The sequence below is a fragment of the Pristiophorus japonicus genome, chromosome 18 (assembly GCF_044704955.1).
Source record: "Pristiophorus japonicus isolate sPriJap1 chromosome 18, sPriJap1.hap1, whole genome shotgun sequence".
Lineage (NCBI taxonomy): Eukaryota > Metazoa > Chordata > Chondrichthyes > Pristiophoridae > Pristiophorus > Pristiophorus japonicus.
In genome coordinates this window covers 72,612,451-72,636,373 of record NC_091994.1, presented here as the reverse complement: position 1 = coordinate 72,636,373, position 23,923 = coordinate 72,612,451, and the positions used below count along the sequence as shown (strand labels likewise).

At 42.3% G+C, this 23,923-nt stretch overlaps 1 protein-coding gene across 1 annotated transcript in view; it reads right to left on the bottom strand.

Annotated features, from left to right (window-relative positions):
• The window catches only part of cep104 (centrosomal protein 104), a 283,987-nt gene that overhangs the window by 217,026 nt on the left and 43,038 nt on the right, over window positions 1-23,923 (bottom strand). Inside the window, exon 8 of the mRNA XM_070860716.1 lies at window positions 21,233-21,400. Within this exon, the coding sequence (XP_070716817.1) occupies window positions 21,233-21,400 (168 nt within the window). The remainder of the gene's footprint in view (window positions 1-21,232; window positions 21,401-23,923) is intronic.

Sequence of the window (23,923 nt, the reverse complement as noted above, 5' to 3'; positions counted from 1 at the left end):
GTTTCTGCGGCCGCAACCGAGACTCCAGGATGGTATGTTGCCTCCCTGGTGCAAGGGTCAAAGATGTCTCGGAGCGGATGCAGAACATTTTGAAGGGGGAGGGTAAACAGCCAGTTGTCGTGGTGCATATAGGTAAAAAACGTGATGAGGTCCTACAAGGCGAATTGAGGGAGCTAGGAGCTAAATTAAAAAGTAGAACCTCAAAAGTAGTAATCTCAGGATTGCTACCAGTGCCACGTGCTAGTCAGAGTAGGAATCGCAGGATAGCTCAGATGAATGGTGAGGGATTGAGGAGTGGTGCAGAAGGGAGGGATTCAAATTCCTGGGACATTGAAACCGGTTCTGGGGGAGGTGGAACCATTACAAACCACTCAGTCTGCACCTGGGCAGGATCGGAACCAATGTCCTAGTGGGAGTGTTTGCTAGTGCTTTTGGGGAGGGGTTAAACTAATATGGCAGGGGGATGGGAACCTATGCAGGGAGAGAGAGAGAAGTAGAATGGGGGCAGAAGCAAAAGATAGAAAGGAGAAAAGTAAAAGTGGAGGGCAGAGAAACCCAAGGCAAAAAGCAAAAAGGGCCACATTACAGCAAAATCCTTAAGGGGCAAAGGGTGTTAAAAAGACAAGCCTGAAGGCTGTGTGCCTCAATGCGAGGAGTATTTGGAACAAGGTGGACGAATTAACTGCGCAGATAGCAGTTAACAGATATGATGTAATTGGCATCACGGAGACATGGCTCCAGGGTGACCAAGGCTGGGAACTTGACATCCAGGGGTATTCAACATTTAGGAAGGATAGACAGAAAGGAAAAGGAGGTGGGGTGGCGTTGCTGGTTAAAGTGGAAATTAATGCAATAGTAAGGAAGGACATTAGCTTGGATGATGTGGAATCTGTATGGCGGAGCTGCGGAATACCAAAGGGCAGAAAACGCTAGTGGGAGTTGTGTACAGACCACCAAACAGTAGTAATGAGGATGGGGACAGCATCAAACAAGAAATTAGGGATGCGTACAATAAAGGTACAGCAGTTATCATGGGCGGCTTTAATCTACATATTGACTGGGCTAACCAAACTGCGGTGGAGGAGGATTTCCTGGAATGTATTAGGGATGGTTTTCCAGACCAATATGTCGAGGAACCAACTTGAGGGCTGGTCATCCTAGACTGGGTGATGTGTAATGAGAAAGGACTAATTAACAATCTTGTTGTGCGAGGCCCTTGGGGAAGAGTGACCATAATATGGTAGAATTCTTTATTAAGATGGAGTGTGACAGACTAGGGTCCTGAACTTGGGGAAAGGTAACTTCGATGGTATGAGACGTGAATTGGCTAGAATAGACTGGTGAGTGATACTTAAAGGGTTGACGGTGAATAGGCAATGGCAAACATTTAAAGATCACATGCATGAACTTCAACAATTGTACATCCCTGTCTGGAGTAAAAATAAAACGGGGAAGGTGGCTCAACCGTGGCTAACAAGGGAAATTAAGGATAGTGTTAAATCCAAGGAAGAGGCATATAAATGGTCCAGAAAAAGCAGCAAACCTGAGGACTGGGAGAATTTTGTAATACAGCAGAGGAGGATAAAGGATTTAATTCGGAGGGGGAAAAGAGAGTATGAGAGGAAGCTTGCCAGGAACATAAAAACTGACTGCAAATGCTTCTATAGATACTTGAAGAGAAAAAGATTAGTGAAGACAAACGTAGGTCGCTTGCAGTCAGATTCAGGTGAATTTATAAATGGGGAACAAAGAAATGGTGGACCAGTTAAACAAATACTTCGGTTCTGTTTTCACGAAGGAAGACACAAATAATCTTCCGGAAATACTAGGGGACCGAGGGTCTAGTGAGAAGGAGGAACTGAAGGCTATCCTTATAAAGCGGGAAATTGTGTTAGGGAAATTGATGGGATTGAAGGCCGATAAATCCCGGGGGCCTAATAGTCTGCATCCCAGAGTACTTAAGGAAGTGGCCCTAAAAATAGTGGATGCATTGGTGATCATTTTCCAACAATCTATCGACTCTGGATCAGTTCCTATGGACTGGAGGGTAGCTAATGTAACACCACTATTTAAAAAAGGAGGGAGAGAGAAAACGGGTAATTATAGACGGGTAATTATAGCCTGACATAGTAGTGGGGAAAATGTTGGAATCAATTATTAAAGATGAAATAGCAGCTCATTTGGAAAGCAGTGACAGGATCGGATCAAGTCAGCAGGGATTTATGGAAATCATGCTTGACAAATCTTCTGGAATTTTTTTGAGGATGTAACTAGTAGAGTGGATAAGGGAGAACCAGTGGAGGTGATGTATTTGGACTTTCAAAAGGCTTTTAACAAGGTTCCACACAAGAGATTGGTGTGCAAAATCAAAGCACATGGTATTGGGGGTAATGTACTGACATGGATAGAGAACTGGTTGGCAGACAGGAAGCAGAGAGTCGGGATAAACGGGTCCCTTTTCAGAATGGCAGGCAATGATTAGTGGAGTACCGCAGGGCTCAGTACTGGGACCCCAGCTCTTTACAATATACATTAATGATTTAGATGAAGGAATTGAGTGTAATATCTCCAAGTTTACAGATGACACTAAACTGAGTGGCGGTGTGAGCTGTGAGGAGGACGCTAAAAGGCTGCAGGGTGACTTGGACAGGTTAGGTGAGTGGGCAAATGCATGGCAGATGCAGTATAATGTGGATAAATGTGACGTTATCCTCTTTGCGGGCAAAAACACGAAAGCAGATTATTATCTGAATGGCGGCAAATTAGGAAAAGGGGAGGTGCAGTGAGACCTGGGTACCATGGTTCATCAGTCATTGAAAGTTGGCATGCAGGTACAGCAGTCAGTGAAGGCGGCAAATGGTATGTTGGCCTTCATAGCTAGGGGATTTGAGTATAGGAGCAGGGAGGTCTTACTGCAGTTGTACAGGGCCTTGGTGAGGTCACACCTGGAATATTGTGTTCAGTTTTGGTCTCCTAATCTGAGGAAGGACGTTCTTGCTATTGAGGGAGTGCAGCGAAGGTTCACCAGACTGATTCCCGGGATAGTGGGACTGACATATGAGGAGACTGGATCAACTGGGGCTTTATACACTCTAGGTTAGAAGGATGAGAGGGGATCTCATAGAAACGTACAAGATTCTGACGGGACTGGACAGGTTAGATGCTGGTAGAATGTTCCTGATGTTGGGGAAGTCTAGAACCAAGGGACACAGTCTTAGGATAAGGGGTAGGCCATTTAGGACAGAGATGAGGAGAAACTTCTTCACTCAGAGAGTTGTTAACCTGTGGAATTCCCTGCCGCAGAGAGTTGTTGATGCCAGTTCATTGGATATATTCAAGAGGGAGTTAGATATGGCCCTTATGGCTAAGGGGATCAAGGGGTATATGGAGAGAAAGCAGGAAAGGGGTACTGAGGGAATGATCAGCAATGATCTTATTGAATGGTGGTGCAGGCTCAAAGGGCCGAATGGCCTACTCCTGCACCTATTTTCTATGTTTCTATGTTTCCCGCCCCCAAACAGGGCAATAACGAATTTCTCGGCCTATGTTTTGCCCCTCTAAAAATTGTTCATATTCTTATGCAGAGGATGCACGTAATCCACCCAACAGAGTGTCCGTGGTAAAGGACAAGAGAATATTTTAAAAGAGATAGCCTACATTCCAGGCTTTAACAAAAAGATAGCTTGAGAGATAGTGGATGCACTGGTTTTGAGCTTCCAGAATTCCCTAGATTCTAGAACAGTCCCCGTGGATTCAAAGGAGGCAAATGTAACCTTGCTATTCAAGAAATGAGGGAAAGGGGTAATAGGGAATTATAGACCAGTTAGCCTGACATCAATAGTAGGGAAAATGCTAGAATCTATTATTGGGAATTTGCAAACAGGTCACTGCCTCATATGATTTTCTGAGTCAATATGGTTTTATGAAAGGGGAATTGTGTTTGACAAATCTGTTACAGTTTGTTGAGGTTGTAACTAGCAGGGTAAATACGGGAGAACCAGTGGATGTAGTGCAGCTGTATTTTCAAAAAGCTTTCAATAAGGTACCACAGAAGATGTCATTTCACAAAATTAAGGCTCATGGAATCGGGGGCAATATATTAGCATGGATTGGGAATTGGTTAACAGACAGAAAACAAATTAACAATAAACAGGTCATTTTCAGGTTGGCAGGCTGTAATAGTGTGGTACTGCAAGGATCAATGCTTCGGCCTCAGCGATTTACAAACTATATCAATGACTTAGACGAGGGGATGGAGTGTATTGTATCCCAAGTTTGCTGAATATACAAAGCTAGGTGGGAAAGTTGTCAGGAGGACGCAAGAGAGGCTGTAAAGTAGACAGGTTAAGGAAGAGGGCAAGAACATGGCAGATGGAATATAACGTGGAGAAATGTGAAGTTATCCACTTTGCTAAGAAAAATAGAAAAGCAGAATATATTTTAATGGTGAGAGATTGGGGAAATTATGGTACTCAGAGGGACCTGGGTGTCATTGTACACAAATCACAAAGTTAACATGCACGTACGACAAGCAATTAGGAAAGCAAATGGTATGTTAGCCTTGATTATAGAAGGATTGGGGTACAAGACTAAACAAGTCTTACTGCAATTAAAGGCTTTGGTGAGACCACACCTGGAGTACGGTGTACAGTTTTGGTCTCCTTACATAAGGAAGGATTACTTGCCGTAGAGTGCAACAAAGGTTCACGACTGATCCCCGGGATAGGGTAATTGTCCTATAAGCAGAGATTGAGTAGACTCGGCCTCTATTCTCCAGAGTTTAGAAGAATGAGAGATGATCTCATTGAAACGTACAGGATTCTGAGGGAGGGTGACAGGATATATGCTGAGAGGATGTTTCCCCTGGCTGGAGAGTCTAGAATAAGGGTTCATAGTCTCAGGGTAAGGGGTCAGCCATTTAGGACTGAGATGAGAAATTTTTTCACTCAGAGGGTTGTGAATCTTTAAAATTCTCTACCCCAGAGGGCTGTGGATGCTTATATTCAACACAGAGAATATTAAGTGAACCAAGGGATAAGAACATAAGAAATATAAGAGCAGGAGTAGGCCATTTGGCCCCTCGAGCCTGCTCCGCCATTTAATAAGATCATGGCTGATCTAATCCTGGGTTCAGCTCCACTTCCCCGCCCGCTCCCCTTAACGCTTCATTCCCTTATCTTTCAAAACATCTTTCTATCTCCATCTTAAATATATTCAATGACCCAGCTTCCACAGCTCTCTGGGGCAGAGAATTCCACAGATTATCGACCCTCACAGAAGAAATTCCTCATCTCAGTTCTAAATGGGCGATCCTTTATTCTTTAGCTATGCCCCCCTAGTTCGAGATTCTCCCACCAGTGGAAACATCCTCTCTGCATCTACCTTGTCGAGCCCCCTCAGTATCTTATATGTTTCAATAAGATCACCTCTCATTCTTCTAAACTCCAATGAGTATAGGCTGAACCTGCTCAACCTTTCTTCATAAGTCAACCCCTTCATCTCAGTAATCAACCTAGTGAACCTTCTCTGAACTGCCTCCAATGCAAGTATATTCCTCCTTAAATAAGGAGGTCAAAACTGTACGCAGTACTCTATGTGGATAGTTCAGGAAGGTGGAGTCGAGGTAGAAGATCAACCATGATCTTACTGAATGGCAGAGCAAGCTCGAAGGACCGAATGGCATATTCTTATTTCTTAAGTTCTTATATAATAGTTATTTACAGTACTTTATTTTATGTATGGAATAGTTCTTGATGGGTGTATATGTTCCCTACTTTAACAAAGAAAAATCCAATTTGGAGGCTAATTAGTCTGCTGACCTGGTTTCATTTGCTTTGGTGCATTAACCTCAAACGTGTGATACTAAAATTTAACTTTGGACATCATTACAGACATGTATCCACTTATCAATCTGGGAAATTTGCATTTGGTCAATAAACATTCATAAAAGCACTGTATTGATTTACAGCATCAGTTTTATAAAATCAACGAAGGATAATTACACGCTAAATTAACGAAGAGACACATCAATTTCAGTTTCCTGACTGTAATTCAAATTGTTTCACTTTCCAAGATGCAGTCATAATCAGAACTAACCAAAAAGGTACACAATATCTTATTTCCTGCTGGTGGAGCGGGCGATTCTGAACATTACGTCTGTCTCTCTTTCAAGAGGTGTCTTGTATCCATCACACTTGAAGTCTAACTCTGTCAGAATTATAAAATAGCCTTTTAAAAAAACACTAAGAAAGCCAGAAATTTGCATGCAATTTACTGACTTGGACTCAGAAGTGGTTACCTGAATTCCCCGAAGTAGTATTTAAGGGGTGGCTTTAAATGCACAAGCCAAACAGTTGAACATTACAACAGTGCCCCAGATTGGTTGTGAACATTATGAGAGATCCACCAGTATGTGAAAATGAAGCAAGTATTTAGAACAACTTTAAGCATGTTCCTTTAACGATAAAATATTGAATAGCCTGTGGTTTTTCTGGGCTGCTCTCATTATAGAGACTTTGCAAACTAAGGTTATGAGTTTTTCTTTTAATAGCAACTGTTGACTGGTTACAATAGATTGTTGTATTCATTGTGTACAGTACACAAGTTCAATAATACATGTGCTTTGCATGTGCCTTAGCCTGCGGGAAACCCTGCCAGATAGGGATGAGGAGAAAGTGAAAAGCTTGGGATCCCGCTCCTAACCATTATCCAGCAACCACTTGCTGTCTGTGTAAATGAGAGGGGAGGACAGAATTGTGCTTGATTGTGGTGATTCCCACAGGCTCACTCACTGGTTAAGCCCCACACAATAGCCACTTGGTGAAGGTCTCCAAGGGCCCATTTTAATACAATTTTTAAAATTAAAATTAACTTAAAAAAAAATGGTTAAGTTTGTGCATCTTTATTTTAGGTTTGCCTTTTCCCCAATCTTTCTTTTGCTCTCTAACTATTTTTTTTTTTTAAAAAAAGAGAAGTTAGAATTCTAGAGGCTTACTCACTTCCTTGTTTGCTGTCGCAGAATTCTGTCTTTTGATTGGCTGCTTAGACAGACTGTTGACATCACAGCAGTTCAATTAAGGGGATCCCCATCAAGTTCTGTTGAACTGAATTAAAGGTCGGAAAATCCGAAGTTCTCGACACAGGAATTGCGAAATCTTTGTGCGAAGCATATGTTCGCTGCTGACTGCAAAATGGCTGAGGGGGTGAGGGCAAAGGAGGATAATGCTCCCAGTGCAGCAAGCGCACACATTTACTTGGATTTAAACAGTCTCTGGATACTCCAATTATCTGCAGTAAACATGTTAAAGTTGACTCCAAAAAAAACAAGTCAAACCATATAATTTAGTAGCCTCCATTATTTCACAATATGGGCTTTGTAATAGGTAAATTACAGGCAGTTTAGATAATTTCCAGATTTCCTTCTTATAAAACTTATATACCTTAATCTGGTTATCTGATTAATAAGCTACAAAAAAATAAACTACTGTTCTCTAAAAACAGCAAGTAGATGGTCACGCAAGAATGACCAAAAATACTTGGCTTACAACTTAGAACAAAAAACATCCTTTTGCTAATTAAAATAAACATTCAAAATACAAATAATGCCCATGCTATAGCACTATCGAACTCCCATCCAGCTACATATAAGAAAATAAACCTCCATACAATAATCCTTGTGATTATTCTTAACCTTTAACGCATTCAGAATATGAAACTGCAGAATTCTCAGCCGCGCCTTTAGCCAAGCTGTTCCAATACAGCTACAGCACTGGCATCTATCTGACAATGTAGAAAACTGCCCAAGTATGTCCTGTACACAAAAAGCAGGACAAATCCAATCCAGCCAATTATCGCCCATTGGGCTGCTCTCATCATCAGCAAAGTGATGGAAGGTGTCGTAAACAGCACTATCAAACGGCACTTATTCACCAATAACCTGCTCACCGATGCCCAGTTTGGGTTCCGCTGGGACCACTCGGCCTCAGACCTCATTACAGCCTTGGTCCAAACATGTACAAAAGAGCTGAATTCCAGAGGTGAGGTGAGAATGACTGCCCTTGACATCAAGGCAACATTTGGCATCAAGGAACCCTCGTAAAACTGAAGTCAATGGGAATCAGGGGGGAAACTCCCCACTAGCTGGAGTCATACCGAGTACAAAGGAAGATGGTTGTGGTTGTTAGAGATCAATCATCGCAGCCCCAGAACATCGCTGCAGGAGTTCCTCAGGGCAGTGTCCTAGGCCCAACCAGCTTCAGCTACTTCATCAATGACCTTCCCTCCATCATAAGGTCAGAAGTGGAGATGTTCACTGATGACTGCACAGTGTTCAGTGTAATTCGCAACTCCTTAGATAATGGAGCAGTCCATGCCCGCATGCAGCAAGACCTGGACGACATTCAGGCTTGGGCTGATAAGTGGCAAGTAACATTTGCGCCACACAAGTGCCGGGCAATGTCTATCTCCAACAAGCGAGAGTCTAACCACTGCCCCATGACATTCAATGGTATTACCATTGCCGAAAATCCCAACAACATCCTGGGCGTCACCACTGATCAGCAACTTAACTGGACTAGCCACATAAACACTGTGGCAACAAAAGCAGCTGGATATTTTGCGGCCGGTGTCTCAAGGCACAATTCAGGAGTGTGATGGAATACTCTCCACCTGCCTGGATGAGTGCAGCTCCAACAACATTCAAGAAGCTCAATACCATCCAGGACAAAGCAGTCCGCTTGATTGGCAGCCCATCCACCACCTTCAACATTCACTCCCTCCATCACCGATGTACCATGGCTGCAGTGTGTACCATCTACAAGATGCACTGCAGCAACTCACCAAGGCTTCTTCGACAACATCTCTCAAACCCGCAACCTATACCATCCAAAAGGACAAGGGCAGCAGGCGCATGAGAACACCACCACCTCTAAGTTCCCCTTCATGTCACACACCATCCTGACTTGGAAGTATATCTCCGTTCCTTCATCGTTACTGGGTCAAAATCCTGGAACTCCCTCCCTTACAGTCCTTCACCACAAGGACTGCAGCGGTTCAAGAAGGCGACTCACCACCACTTTCTCAAGGGCAATTAGGGATAGGCAATAAACACAGAAGGAGACCATTTAGCCCATTGAGTCTGTGCTGGCAGATCTCCCATGGTTTTGCTCACAACCAATCTGAGTTATAAGATAGAAGCGTAAATAAAAATATTGGTCATATTTGGAACAAAGTCTGTTTCTCCCTCCTTATTGCATTTCATTCTTCGGTCTCCAACGGCAGATGTTGTTTCGAGGTGTCTGCCTACCTTCTTTTAGAGTGGATCACCATCTTCTCTTGGGTATTGTTTTCCTTGCGGAGAAACATTTGACTACAATTTTTTTTTTAAGTGAAGTGCGAATGCTGTGAAATTGCTCGTGGTTAGATACATGATCAGACAGATTGTGGATAAATGGAACGGCGTTCTATGTCAGAATGACATTATTGCAAGTTATTTAGCGATAGAAAATGGATAATGTGTGTCTGTGTCGGTGTCGGCGTCTGTCTCCAGGCATTTGCTGCGCCGATTTCCTTAATTCTCCGGAAGGTTTTTCTGCAGAGTCCACATATGCTGGCCTAAGCACAACTGGAGTAACTCTCAGTTGGCCAAACTTCCCTAAATGGCCAGAAGTGGCGTAGGTGGCTGGTTACGCCCCCTTGGGCTGAAAAAAAAATGACTTAAAAAAATCGTTACTAACCGAGTTACGCTGGCGCAAATTAATTGGGGAAACTGGTTTTTCCAACTTAGGCAAAAAAAAGCAGCCTGCTCCAAAAAAACCAGCATAAATCACTGGGGAAAATTGAGCCCCATGTAAGTAAGCAGGGCAGTGGAAATAAACATGCAAAACATTTGAGTGTTTCTGGAAACAAGAGTGCCCAGGGCAACCACAGGTGTATCTGGGTGTTCTTGCAACAGCTCAAGGTTAATGATCTTAAAAAACAGTTAGATGCATTCCACACATCAGGGGAGGATGAAGGGTTCCTGGTTCATTCACGAAAAGGTGGAAAAAAATAAAGAGCATGGATATACTAAGATTGCTGGCATGGAATAGTTTATCCCAGGGATCTGTGCTGCAGTCTCTATTTTATACAAATTATTTGGACAATGACACATAAGGAATTATACTGAATAGGAGGTTATGATTTAGGATAATCACTAGAGGAATGAAGGGGAAGTTAGAAGATTTTTCTCTGCTTAACAGCACATTTTTAGAATTTGGAACCATTGACTTCCTGGCAGAGACTATGCTACAGATTGGTTAAGTATTTGAAAATATAAAAGGATAATGGGATTAGAGGATGGGAAATGGGATTAGAGGAGATAACCTCAGTTGAAAAGGTAGCACTGGCACAGACCTGAAGGGACAAACAGTCTCCTCCTGTACCATAATTATGATTTTACCATTTACCCAAATTGCCAGAGGTAGATCTCCAATAACATTGAGTGGTTGGGAGGCTGGGGGGGGGGGGGGGAGGGGGTGGAGTGGGGGTGTCAGAGCAGAAGAGAAAGAGGAGAGAAACAATTCATTTATGCATATAGTTGGCCTTCATTATTCTGAAAGAAGCTGGTGTCACTGCTGACGGTAGCAATACTTCATGCTACCAAGAAAATCCCTTAATGGAGAGTAAAGGCGGATTGTACATGTACTGTTCCGACTGTCTGTAGGTAGTCAATACATACAGCTGATGTTCAAGATATTCATCACCATTGCTTCATTTTAACAATTATCAAAATTAAGGAATAAAATTTGTAGCACAGCTCCATCAACTATTGTTACCTGCCAGAATGCAGTTTAAAAATCTGCCTCAAGAGTCTTAAACAGGCCATATCTAACAAGTTCAAGTTTTGCTGAACAAGTTACCATAGTGAAGCACTCTCTCTACAAATGGTCTCTAACTTCTTGATATCCCTTGTGATCAAACTCAGTTAGAAAGTCACATCACACTTTTTATACTGGCCTAATATGAAATTTGCTCTAAGACCAGGATTGACCTGTTTTTATCTTGAAGGAAATCAAAATTAATAGGTAGTCAATATGCACAGCTGATGTTCAAGATATTCATCACCACTGCTTCATTTTAACAATTAGTCCAGTGATCAAAATGAAGGAACAAAATTTGTAGCACAGCTCCATCAACTGTTGTTACCTGCTAGAATGCAGTTTCCATTTTACAGAACATGGGATATATTAACTAACCCACTTCAGCTGCTAATGTTAACAGTTAATATACCTGTACTACCATTTTTCATTTATGCATGCAATATGTCCTATTTGCAATGACAATGCACACTTGCAAATCACAAAAGGGATCTCAATTACAAATATACTCTTCTAAAAATTAGACAGTGAGACACAGACCAATTTTACTATGCACCACTTAAAAGGGGAAAAGTATATTAGTGCAATCAGGCATTGCAACAAAGCGAGTGATCACAACAAAGAAAACCAGCCTGTTTTAGCTAGCCAGGTCAACTTTATTCTTTTTCTGCATTGAAGATATTTTTAATTATTGCTTTAAAAATACAATATGGCATGTCCACGATGTGTTGATGACATATGTCGTCATGTTATTTGAACATGGGGAGTGCAGTTGGAGGGAGGGGTACCACAGCCCAGTCCTTATCTATCTAAATCCAAACACCATACATGCATACTTCCAGGGTGGAATGGGAAATGTAGTAGATCTTTCCACTTCATAGGCCACAGGGCACCACATCCCCAAGATTCATCTTGTACAGACTGAGGGTTGAACCTAGAATTCTCCAGGTATGCATACAGTGTAGCAGAGTTATCAATTAAGCCTGTTGTAGCAGACATGGTATGGCCAGAGTTAACTTTTTAAAGAGTAGGAAATAAATAATTGAGCATTACTCAGCGCCTGCACTCCAAAGTAACAAACACTTAACTGTCCCAGCTGATCAGTAAATCCAACAGCCTTCAAATACATCATTCTGAAAAGTAATGGATGTAAACACTCTCCCACTGAGCTCGGGCAGTACTGTATGTTCCAACGAATGTTCGAAAACAAGCCACTTTTTGGAAATTAAACCACGCAATTTAAAGACATCCTATAAGTTCACTGAAAACAGAATCTTTAGATGTTATGGACTGATGGGATGTGAACTAAACAAAAAATAGAAAAATGGAAATATGCAGACAGAATTAAGAGTATGCTGGAAGGAAGTGGGAATTTAGATACAAAAAAAGATAGTAGATATAGCAGCAGTAGTAAATTAGAGAATAAAATTGAGACTTTGGAAACTTGGCAGAATTTAGCTCAGATAGCGACAGAACTGCTCGTTGGTAACTGGCTTACTATAGAAGTTTATAGCACGGAAGGCCATTCGGATCATTCTTTCTGTACTCACTCTTTGCTGGAGTAATTCAAAACTAATCCCACTGTTCTGCCCTCTTCCCATAGCCTTGATTGCATATTCCTCTGCTTCAAATGTTAATTCACAATTCCCTCAGAGATGTAATGGTCTCTGACTCAACTAGGCTGTTCTGAATACAAACTAAAGACCTAAAATGGAACGAAGCTCAAACTACAAAATATGCACCCATCACAGGATACCAGTTCCCAAAAGGAACAGTACACTAAAAGTTTCAATCGTTATTCCAGCTTTCCAAATTACTCAAACAATAATTCAATTCAAAACAGCCCCCAAAATCTAACCAATGTTCATCCATGCACTTCTCAGGCATTGTGCCATGCTGAATTAAATTGGGTTCTTGGTGGAAACACTTCCACAAGTATTTTAATTCCTGGGATTAAGTTAAAATTATAGTTTGTGATAGACTTTGAGCTTTACAGTCAAAAAACTTACTAATGCTCCTCCTTCGTTGAGAAAATTGTAGTCAGGCAAATTAAACAGAAATCTTCATCACTTGCATTTTCCATCGAAGTTCCAAGTGGCCCAAAATCTTAAAAGATAATCCTAAAGTCCAGGGAAGCCTTCTGAATTCACACAGCAGCCAAAATCACCACATTAACCAGGAGTCTTCTTTCCACAAACATTGAGCAGCCTTTTTCGAATCCTCCACGCAGCCGACTCTACCCGCTGCTATCCCCAGCAGGAGCCGGGGCCGAGCAGGGACAGGGGCCGGGGCCGGGGCCGAGCCTGAAGTGGGAACCTCCCAGTGATGTACTTGCTCATCTGCCCAGCACAGCGACACCATCAAATCTTTCTCAGAGCAGCTCCGGACAGCAATCAGTGCAAAGAAATACAAAGCGCATCAATCTCCGTGTGGGTTCATTCCAGAGGGGGCTAGCATTTTGCAAATAGTTTGTCAGTATTCCACCCTCCGCCCAAATCGCACAATATCGATCTGGAATTGTTCTTCTTGCAATGCCACAGAAAATGGAGATATGTATATTTTTCTTTCAGCGCATGCACAGTACATTTTAAGCGCACATTCTTAGCAACCCCCCCCCTCCCCCCTCCAGATGGACTCGGGTAGCACCGGCGCGATATGGAGATTTCCTTTGCTGGAAACTCGGGATTTTTTTTCCCCTGGAGCCAACAGTCCTCAAAGAAACGTGCGTACAGGTAATGCACGCCATTATTTATGCTTGGGGAAAATTGAGCCAATGTGTTGTGGCTGGTGGGATAAATGATGGCCTAGATACCAAGAGAACTCCTGCTCTTCTTTGGAAAGCGCCATGGGATATTTTACCACTACCCGAGAGCGCAGACAGGGCCTCGGTTCAACGTCTGATCCGAAAGACGGCTGCTCCAACATTGCAGCACTCCCTCAGTACAACACTTAAGTGTCAGTTTAGATTATGCACTCAAGTCTCTGGAGTGAGGCTTGAACCCACAACCTTCTGATTTAGAGGTAAGAGTGCTACCACTGAGCAACATCTGACACCCAAGCTGAAACTTCAGTAGTTCTATGGTCAAAAGTTTGAGACCAAACATATTATGCATAGAAAGCCACTCCTTTGAATTTCAGGGCACAGTACTTTTTCTTGACATCTCCCTTCAACTGTGCATATGAAAGAAAGTCCAATTCATCCTAAAACCATCAGCTGTAATTCCTCTTTGGAGTTTCTATATGTATATTCTAGTCTGTAATAATCTTGAGTATATTCCTTTCCCCTCTTTCTCTTCCTTACAGAAAAATGTACAATTGCATGGATAAAACTCACTACTTTTCCTACATTACAACAGTGACTACACTTGTTTAAAAAAAAAGGTGACTGTAAAGCGCTTTGGATCATCCGGTGATCATGAAAGGCACTATATAAATTCAAGTCTTTTACTTGGCTAATTTTGCTGGTTAAAGACAATGAAACTGTAACCCTTTCTATAAAGTCATATGTTGTGAGACTCGCTATGGAAGAGAACACAGCATCATTGAATCCAATAAAAACTATTTGTGGGGGAGGCAGCGGGGTAGTCACAGTCAGCCAACTGAACTAGGGACAGACTAAAGTCAGTTCCTCCTATACATCATTGTTGATCATCAAGTTGTAACTCTTTACATAGCACTCAGTTGACAATATGCTATAGATGGTGACCCCATATACCTATACATTGGTGAGTTTTATTACTTCAGTTTTCAATTTTTCTTCTCCTTGCTTCTTGCCAAAAGGCTGAGGTATGGTTCTATGGCTGCCATCAAACATGTGGTCATTATTCACACGAGTTTCACAGCAAGGTTCAAGAACCTATTTGGCCATGGGGGCATTACGGTCAAGCCAAATCCTATATTTCACATTTTACCACCAGGGCATCAATGCCAAGATATTTGACTCCACACTTCCATATAGTGGTCAATGGATAGCGATAAATTGCAGCAATCCTGGCTGAACTTTCACTGCCATAGTCCAAATATGTTGGGCATGCCACGCATCCCAAGGAAACCAATATTTAATCAGGGACAGGGATTCACCAAAATTAACATAAGGAAATTAACAGTAATGAGGAAAATAATGGCACTAAATGAGTGACAAATCCACAGGACCAGATGATTTTCATCCTAGGATTTTAAGAACGTAGATGAGAACAATGCAAATGCCCGAACTATGATCTTCCAAAGTTCTCTCGATTCAGGAGCCGTTCCTTTAGATTGGAAAATTGCACGTCACTACGCTATTTAAGAAAGACGAGAGGGGGAAACCAGGGAATTATCTGTTTTCCCAACATGAGTTTTGGTGAAATTACTAGAGTCTATAATTAAAGATGAAGTGACTGAACAACTTGAAAATTTTCAGCTGATCAGAGAGCCTACATGGATTTGGAAAGGCTAGTTCATGCACGATGAACCTGACTGAATTTTTTGAAGAGGTGATTAAGGTAGTAGACAGGTGAATGTCTATGGATGTTACTTCCAGAAGGCATTCAATAAAGTCCCTCATACAAGAAAGTTGAAACTCATGGAATTGAGAGCAAATTATTGAGCTGGTTAGGACATTCGCGGAGCGGCAGAAACAGTAGGGATAATGGGCAGGTACTCTAATTGGCAAGATGTGATGAGTGGCATCCCACAGGGATCTATGTTGGGGCCCCAACTATTAACTATTTAATAACTGCTTACATGACAGGATAGTGAGCCACATATCCAAGTCTGCTGATAAAACAAAGATAGGCGGCATTGTAAGCAGTGTAGGTGGAAGCATGAAATTACAAAGATATTAATAGCTTAAGTCAATGGGCAAAACTGTGGCAAAAGGAATTCAATATAAGCAAATATGAGGTCAGCCACTTTTGACCTAAACAAGATACATCAAAGTGCTTTCTAAATGGTAAAGAGCTCAAAGCAGTGGAGATCCAAAGAGATTTTGGGGGGCCATGTACAGAGATCATTTTGTACAAAGCCCTGGTTAGACCACACCTGGAGTTCTGTGCACTACACCTTAAGAAGGATGGCCTGGAAATCCCGGCTCCCCGGGTCCGTACAAAGTTTCTACGGACCCGGGAAGTCACCACATTACAGGAAAGATGTGATTGCACTGGAGAGGGTACAAAGGAGATTTACGAGGATACTGCCTGGACTGGAGAATTTTAGCGATGAGGAAAGATTGGATAAACTGGGGTTGTTTTCTTTGGTATAGGAGGAGGCTGAGGGGAGACCTAATTGAGGTATATAAAATTATGAGGGGCCTAGATAGAGTAGATAGGAAGGACGTATTTCCCTTATCAGAGAGGCATAGACTTAAAGTAATTGGTAGGTTTAGAGGGAACTTGAGGGAGAATATTTTCACCCAGGGGATGGTGGGGCCGTGGAACTCACTGCTTGAAAGGGTCGTAGAGGCAGAAACCCTCACTACTTAAAAAAAATTACTTGAATAAGCACTTAAAGTGCTGTAACCTACAAGGCTACGGACCAAGAGCTGGAAAGTGGGATTAGGCTGGATAGCTCTTTGTCGGCCGGCATAGACACGATGTGCCAAATGGCCTCCTTCCATGCTGTACATTTCTATGATTCAAACCTGAGACTGATCAGATTTTTGTTAACCAAAGGTATTAATATAGGGCAAAGACAGGTATATGGGAGTTAGGTCACAGATCAACAATGATGTCATTAAATGGCAAAACAGACACAAGGGGCTAAATGGTGCCCTCCTATTCCTATGTAATGTCTGGCAAGAAAGTGATACCGAGGAGGATTGAAACTGGATATTTTGACAAGGGGGAGAAAGAGGGAGAAGTCAGCTATTTACAGAGTGGAAAAAAAGAGGACTCCTGTACTTGTCCACAAACTCTGAATACATCTAGATTGGCATTATGAGAAAAGCAAGTACTCTGCTGTCCTCTAGTGGTGACTATAAGATACATTTCGTTTAGATTGCACCAACTAAATATGCAAACCCTTCACTGTTCTTTAAAGTTAATAAATTTCTCCCTTCCATAATATTTCCCATGTCACACACCCTCCCTTTCATGGGGCAGACAGGTCATCTGTTTCCAGACCACAAATATCCATCAGCAAGTGTACAAAAACTGCTTAAATAAATTATCCTTGGAGTTCTCACTTCCTCATGCCCTATGGGGATGTGGCTAGCTTCACTCAGCACCTCCCCCTATTCAGTGTGTGAAGAAGAGGTCACAAACCCATATTTAATCCCTGCCTTGGTGCAGCAGATTGGAGCTGCAACCTGCTACCCAAACACCCATCCAGTGATTTTCCTATGACTTAAGTTTTTGGTTTTCAGAATGGAAAGTGCAGTTCAGATTAAAGAGGCCCTCACTCATTATTAGTTATTACCTGTTGGGGCTTGAAACTACAAACCAGCCAGTTGGTTGATAGCCTCAGATGGCACACAACAGGCAGTCTGATTCCAGACCAATATTTGTTTTCATCCAGATAAGATTTTTTTCTTCCTGCTCGATTTGTACAGTGATGGGAACTCTGGGGGCCATGAACCTCAGAGCCCTCTTTGCCCACTCAGTAGAAGTGTGTCTCAGGGCACGTCCCCCACTTTCAGTACATGATCACAATCGAATTACATCATGCATCGCTGCCTGTGTGTTCTAACTGTCCTAAATGTTTCTGGGAACTCAGCATTTCAGTCTCCCATGCACTCAATCACCACAAGAGGCAGAGCCGAGGAGTGAGAGAAACATAAACACACAGGTAGAGGCAAGTTCTAGAGTCCCAATTGACTTGGGTGGCTTGAAGACTTCTTGATTTTAAAACTCAGCTTGCCTTCGATACCAATACAATGTATATTCTTGTGTCGGCATAGCTGATTCCATCAAAAGTCAACTCTTATCTAATTTTATTGAAATAAAAACAGTAATTTGCTACTATTTCAGGTGTTCCTGTTGTATTTTGGTCAGCATTACTCTGTGGCTACTGCAGCCTTACAGCTTCAACTATTCAAGATGTTGCTTTCATCTATAAATCCCTGTATGGCTGTGCTTCACCACATTTTATTAAGATGGAGAGTGACAAAGTTAATTTGAAAACTAGGGTCCTGAACTTAAGGAAAGGTAACTTCGACGGTATGATGTGTGAATTGGCTAGAATAGACTGGCAGAGGATACTAAAAGGGTTGACGGTGGATAAGCAATGGCAAACATTTAAAGATCACATGGATGAACTTCAGCAATTGTACATCCCTGTCTGGAGTAAAAATAAAACTGGGGAGGTGGCTCAACCATGGCCAACAAGGGAAATTAAGGATAGTGTTAAAACCAAGGAAGAGGCATATAAATTGTCTAGAAAAAGCAACAAACCTGAGGACTGGGAGAAACTTAGAATTCAACAGAGGAGGACTAAGGGTTTAATTAAGAAGGGGAAAATAGAGTACGAGAGGAAGCTTGTAGGGAACATAAAAACCGACTGCAAAAGCTTCTATAAATGTGTGAAGAGAAAAAGATTAGTAAAGACAAACGTAGGTCCCTTGCAGTCGGATTCAGGTGAATTTATAAATGGGGAACAAAGAGATGGCAGACCAATTGAACCAATACTTTGGTTCTGTATTCACAAAGGAAGATACAAATAACCTTCCTAATGTAATAGGGGACAGTGGGTCTAGTGAGAATGAGGAACTGAAAGATATCCTTATTAGGCGGGAAATTGTGTTAGGGAAATTGATGGGATTAAAGGCCGATAAATCCCCGGGTCCTGATAGTCTGCATCCCAGAGTACTTCAGGAAGTGGCCCTAGAAATAGTGGATGCATTGGTGATCATTTTCCAACAATCTATTGACTCTGGATCGGTTCCTATGGACTGGAGGGCAGCTAATGTAACGCCACTTTTTTTAAAAAGGGAGAGAAAGCGGGTAATTATAGACCGGTTAGCCTGACATTAGTAGGGAAAATGTTGGAATCAAATCATTAAGGATGAAATAGATCATTTGGAAAGCAGTGACAGGATTGAACCGACACAGCATGGATTTATGAAAGGGAAATCATGCTCGACGAATCTTCTGGAATTTTTTTTAGGGATGTAACTAGTAGAGTGGACAAGGGAGAACTAGTGGATGTGGTGTATTTGGACTTTCAAAAGGCTTTTGACAAGGTCCCGCACAAGAGATTGGTGTACAAAATCAAAGCGCATGGTATTGGGGGTAATATACTGACATGGATAGAGAACTGGTTGGCAGACAGGAAGCAGAGAGTCGAGATAAACGGGTCCTTTTCAGAATGGCAGGCTGTTACTAGTGGAGTGCCGCAGGGCTCAGTGCTGGGACCCTAGCTCTTTACAATATACATTAACGGTTTGGATGAAGGAATAGAGTGTAATATCTCCAAGTTTGCGGATGACACTAAACTGGGTGGCGGTTTGAGCTGTGAGGAGGACGCCAAGAGGCTGCAGGGTGACTTGGACAGATTAGGTGACTGGGCAAATACATGGCAGGTGCAGTATAATGTGGATAAATGTGAGGTTATCCATTTTGGGGGCAAAAACGTGAAGGCAGAATAATATCTGAATGGCGGCAGACTAGAAAAAGATGAGATGCAACGAGACCTGGGCGTCATGATTCATCAGTCACTGAAAGTGGGCACGCAGGTACAGCAGGCGGTAAAGAAGGCAAATGGTATGTTGGTCTTCATAGCTAGGGGATTTGAATATAGGAACAGGGAGGTCTTACTGCAGTTGTACAGGGCCTTAGTGAGGCCTCACCTGGAATATTGTGTTCAGTTTTGGTCTCCTAGTCTGAAGGACGTTCTTACTATTGAGGGAGTGCAGCGAAGGTTCACCAGACCCCTGATTCCCTGATTCCAGGGATGGCTGGGCTGTCATAGGAGGAGAGACTGGATCAATTGGGCCTTTATTCACTGGCGTTTAAAAGGATGAGAGGGGATCTCATAGAAACATAAGATTCGGACGGGACTGGACAGGTTAGATGCGGGAAGGATGTTCTCGATGTTGGGGAAGTGCAGAACCAGGGGACATAGTCTTAGGATAAAGGGTAGGCCATTTAGGACTGAGATGAGGAGAAACTTCTTCACTCAGAGTTGTTGACCTGTGGAATTCCCTGCCGCAGAGAGTTGTTGATGCCAGTTCATTGGATATATTCAAGAGGGTGTTAGATATGGTCCTTACGGTTAAGGGGATCAAGGGGTATGGAGAGAAAGCAGGAAACGGGTACTGAAGGAATGATCAGCCATAATCTTGTTGAATGGCGGTGCAGGCTCGAGGGGCCGAATGGCCTACTCCTGCACCTATTTTCTATGTTTCTATTTTCTAATTCCCTCCAGCCCTAGATAATTTCCCAAATGCTCTGATCCTCTGACTCTGGCCTTGTGCGTATCCCCTCCACCCCCCCTCAATCCCCGATAGTTGGCAGAGGTTCCAATCACCACAGTTCAACTCTTTAGAACCCCCTCTCTAAACCTCTGTCTTTAAAGACTCAGTCAAAACCCAGCTCTTCAATCTAGTCTTTGGTCACCTCCCACCTTCCTTGCTTGGCATCTGTTTTCATCACACCTACAGGAGTACAATTTTTTAATGTTAGAGATGCTCAAAATGCACATTGTTACTTAAAAAAAGTTTCCAACCAGTTTCTACATTCTTCTGCCTGCACACATTTGTCAACTAGATCTCACCACTTAAGACAATCTTGGCCTGAAGTACAAATTCAGATGAATGTTTACTTTTATCTACATTAGTACAAAGTCATGGCCAAAGTCAGATTATAGTACAAATCACACCCCTGCATTAAATCTCTTTTTCCCCAAACAGTTCCCGACAAATAGAAGGACGATGATATAGGTAAACAACTACCCATGTCCTCGTTTAAAATAATTTGTAATTTGTAGCTCTTGAGATAAGCAATAGAATGGTAAGAATGTTAACGCCCTTGATGGGTCAGTGAGTTTATCCAGTAAACAGCTCTGACCTGTACAGACTAGGAAAGTCCCAGGTTGAACCCCTTGTCTACACGGAGTTAGCTGATCTCAACCTCAGCAGCATTAAGGGTGCTACAACAGCCCCAGGGAGTGAACAAAAAGATCATTTGAGTTGCACTCCTGATCACTACTTCTGTTGGAAGTGCATGTGTAAATGTTGGCGAGGACAGTTTTGGGCCCAACTGTCCTGCTCCCTGAATAACTTGCTGATATCGTCGTTGATCACATGTAAATAATGGCCACTTGCTGAATGTACTGGAAGGCAACTGGTGCTTCTGGCATAAGCCAAGTCAGGAGTCAACATCTTCAGAAGGGAGGGGGAAATTGTGAGCAAATAAGCAAGTTTAACAAAAGAAAACATACATTGTTTATGTAGTACTTACAGATGACACTTTATCCTTAATAGCTCTACGAACAAGGAAGATTGCTGCTTTCAACATATTCTTTAGCTCATCCTTGGGTATACCATCAGGAACAGTGGAAAGTTTTTTATACACAGCCAGCAAAGCATCTTCTCTGTATGACCAAGTTTTCGAATAGGCACCAGCCACCTATGACAAACAAAATAATTAACAATTTGAAAATTACATTACTCTTGCTTTCTATGTCTATTGCAGAAATCTTCTGCATAATGGATTCTATGACTGATGATATGGAACCAATGGGCTTCTTTCCTGGTGATTGAAAACATTGGTCATGATGTTCAAATACAACATGACTGTATGGGACAGGCTCAAAAGCTGCTCTTTCCAGTCAGTCGTTTTCATATGCTGAATATGGTCCTTTATAGGCAGCTGGTCAGCTGACAACTTAGACTTCTGTCTCTAACTGGTCAACTGCTGCAAACACATCTGTTTGTATTTTAATCAGTGCTCATAGAAGTGGACTCAAAGGCAAGTGCCCCAAAGTCTAGGGCTGCTCTGGAAAGAACAAAGTAACAATCCTAGAGTTGGATCAATGCAGAGGATGGTCAGTCCAGAGGTTGTCCTGTGGGATGTGGCAAGGCCCCCCAAGGTCCCTCGTGCCTTCTATCGAGCCTGTATTGCTGTGCATTCAAATTATTTTTGGGGGGGTGGGGGGGAAAGAGAGAGCGGGGGCTCTATCCAGTAATTGATCTTCCCTGTGATCTTAGAGAAGCTCTTAATACTTTGTTGAACCAGAAGTTTTTACATTTTAGAGTCAGTTATTCTCATGGAATGATTTTACCAATCTCAAAACCGCAGAGCAGAGTTGTTTGCCAGGACGAACACATGAAGTAATTGTGAGCAGATTAAAGACACGAGTTACAAGACAAATACAGACTGGAAAGGATTTTCGGCTCATCTTCGTTCATCCTCGAGAAAGATCCCTTCGCCAACCGATTGCAGCGTCTATTATTTTCTTAGTGATTGCAGTGTATTTGCATCCACTACTCTGCCCAGGAGTCCATTCCATTTGTTAATTATCCTTTGTTTCCATGAGATTTGTTCTACATTTGCCTTTTACTAGCTTGAACCCGTGTCCTTTTGCCCTATCTTGAAAGTTAGTTTGAAATAATATCCCATTTGCAATAACATATCTGAATGTCTCCCTTGTTTCTCAGAGATCAGAATGAACAGAGTAATCAATACTAGTACACTATAATGTAATCACTACTTCCTGACTCCTACTTAATTGTTTTGGCTATATAATTTAGCATTCTATTTACTCTGAAGTGGTTAGACATGGAGTCCACTAAGACCATCAGATTTCTTTCAATTATCATCTTTAGCTATTTCAACATTATTTATGGAGTACATCTGTTTTTTTTCCCAACATGCAGTATGGTACACTTTTTTGTATAAAATTTTCTACCATTATTCATAGAATCATAGAATGACAGCACAGAAGGAAGCCATTAAGCCCTCGTGCCAGCTCCTTGATATAGTTATTCAAATTAATCCCACTCCCTTGCTCTTTCCCCATGGTCCTGTAAATATTTTCCTTTCAACTATTTATCCAATTCCCTTTTGAACATTACTCTTGAATCAGCTTCCACCACCCCATCAGGAAGTGCATTCCAGATCGCAACAACTCGCTGTGCAAAAAAGTGTTTCACGTCACCTCTGGTTCTTTTGCCAATCACCTTAAATCTGTGCCCTCTCATTTTACTGACCCTTCTACCACTGGAAACAGATTCTCCTTATTTACTTATCAAAACCCTGTATAATTTTGAACACCTCTCATCAAATCTCTTAACATTCTCTGCTTCGTGGAGAACAATCCCCACTTCTCCAGTCTCTCCACATAACTGAAGTCCCTCATCCCTGGTACCATTCTAGTAAATCTCCACCGTACCCTTACCAAGGTGTTCCTACTGTGTGGTGCCCAGAATTGAACACAATACTCTAGCTGTGTTATAAAGGTTTAGCATAACTTCCTCATTTTTGTAATCTATCCTGCTATTAATAAAGCCAAGGATCTCATACTTTCTCCCCCACCCCCCCCAAGAAACACGCTTCTCAACTTGCCCTGCCATCTTCAAAGATTTGTGTACATACATCCCCAAGACTCTGTTCCTGCACTCCCTTTAAAATTGTACCTCTCTTCATTGTTCCTACCAAAATGAATCACTTCATACTTCTCTCTGTTAAATTTCATCTACCATCTGCCCATTTTACCAGTCTGTCTATGTCCTCCTGTAGTTTGTTACTATCTGCCTCGTTATTTGCTACATTTCCAAGTTTCGTATCATTTTCAAACTATGAAATTATGCCCTGTATACCCAAGTCAAGATCATTAATATTTATCAAAAAGAGCAGTGGTCCTTATACCAATCCCTGGTGAACAGCACTCACTGGGCCCACGTTTCGGGCCGCGCCTAGAACAGCGCAGCCCCGACCTGGACGCCCGTTTTTCGCAGCAGAAAGTGCACCTAAAAAATACTTACCAATTCTCCGGCTCCCTGCAGGTCCTCTGGAGCTGGGCGTGGCGCAGCACAAGCTGTGGGGGGCGGAGCCAGGTCCCTGCGCTGAAAACAGTGCCGGGACCTCTGCACATGCGCGCTACAGTGGGCGCGCATGTGCAGTAGCTCCAGGCGCCCAAAAGTGTACGGG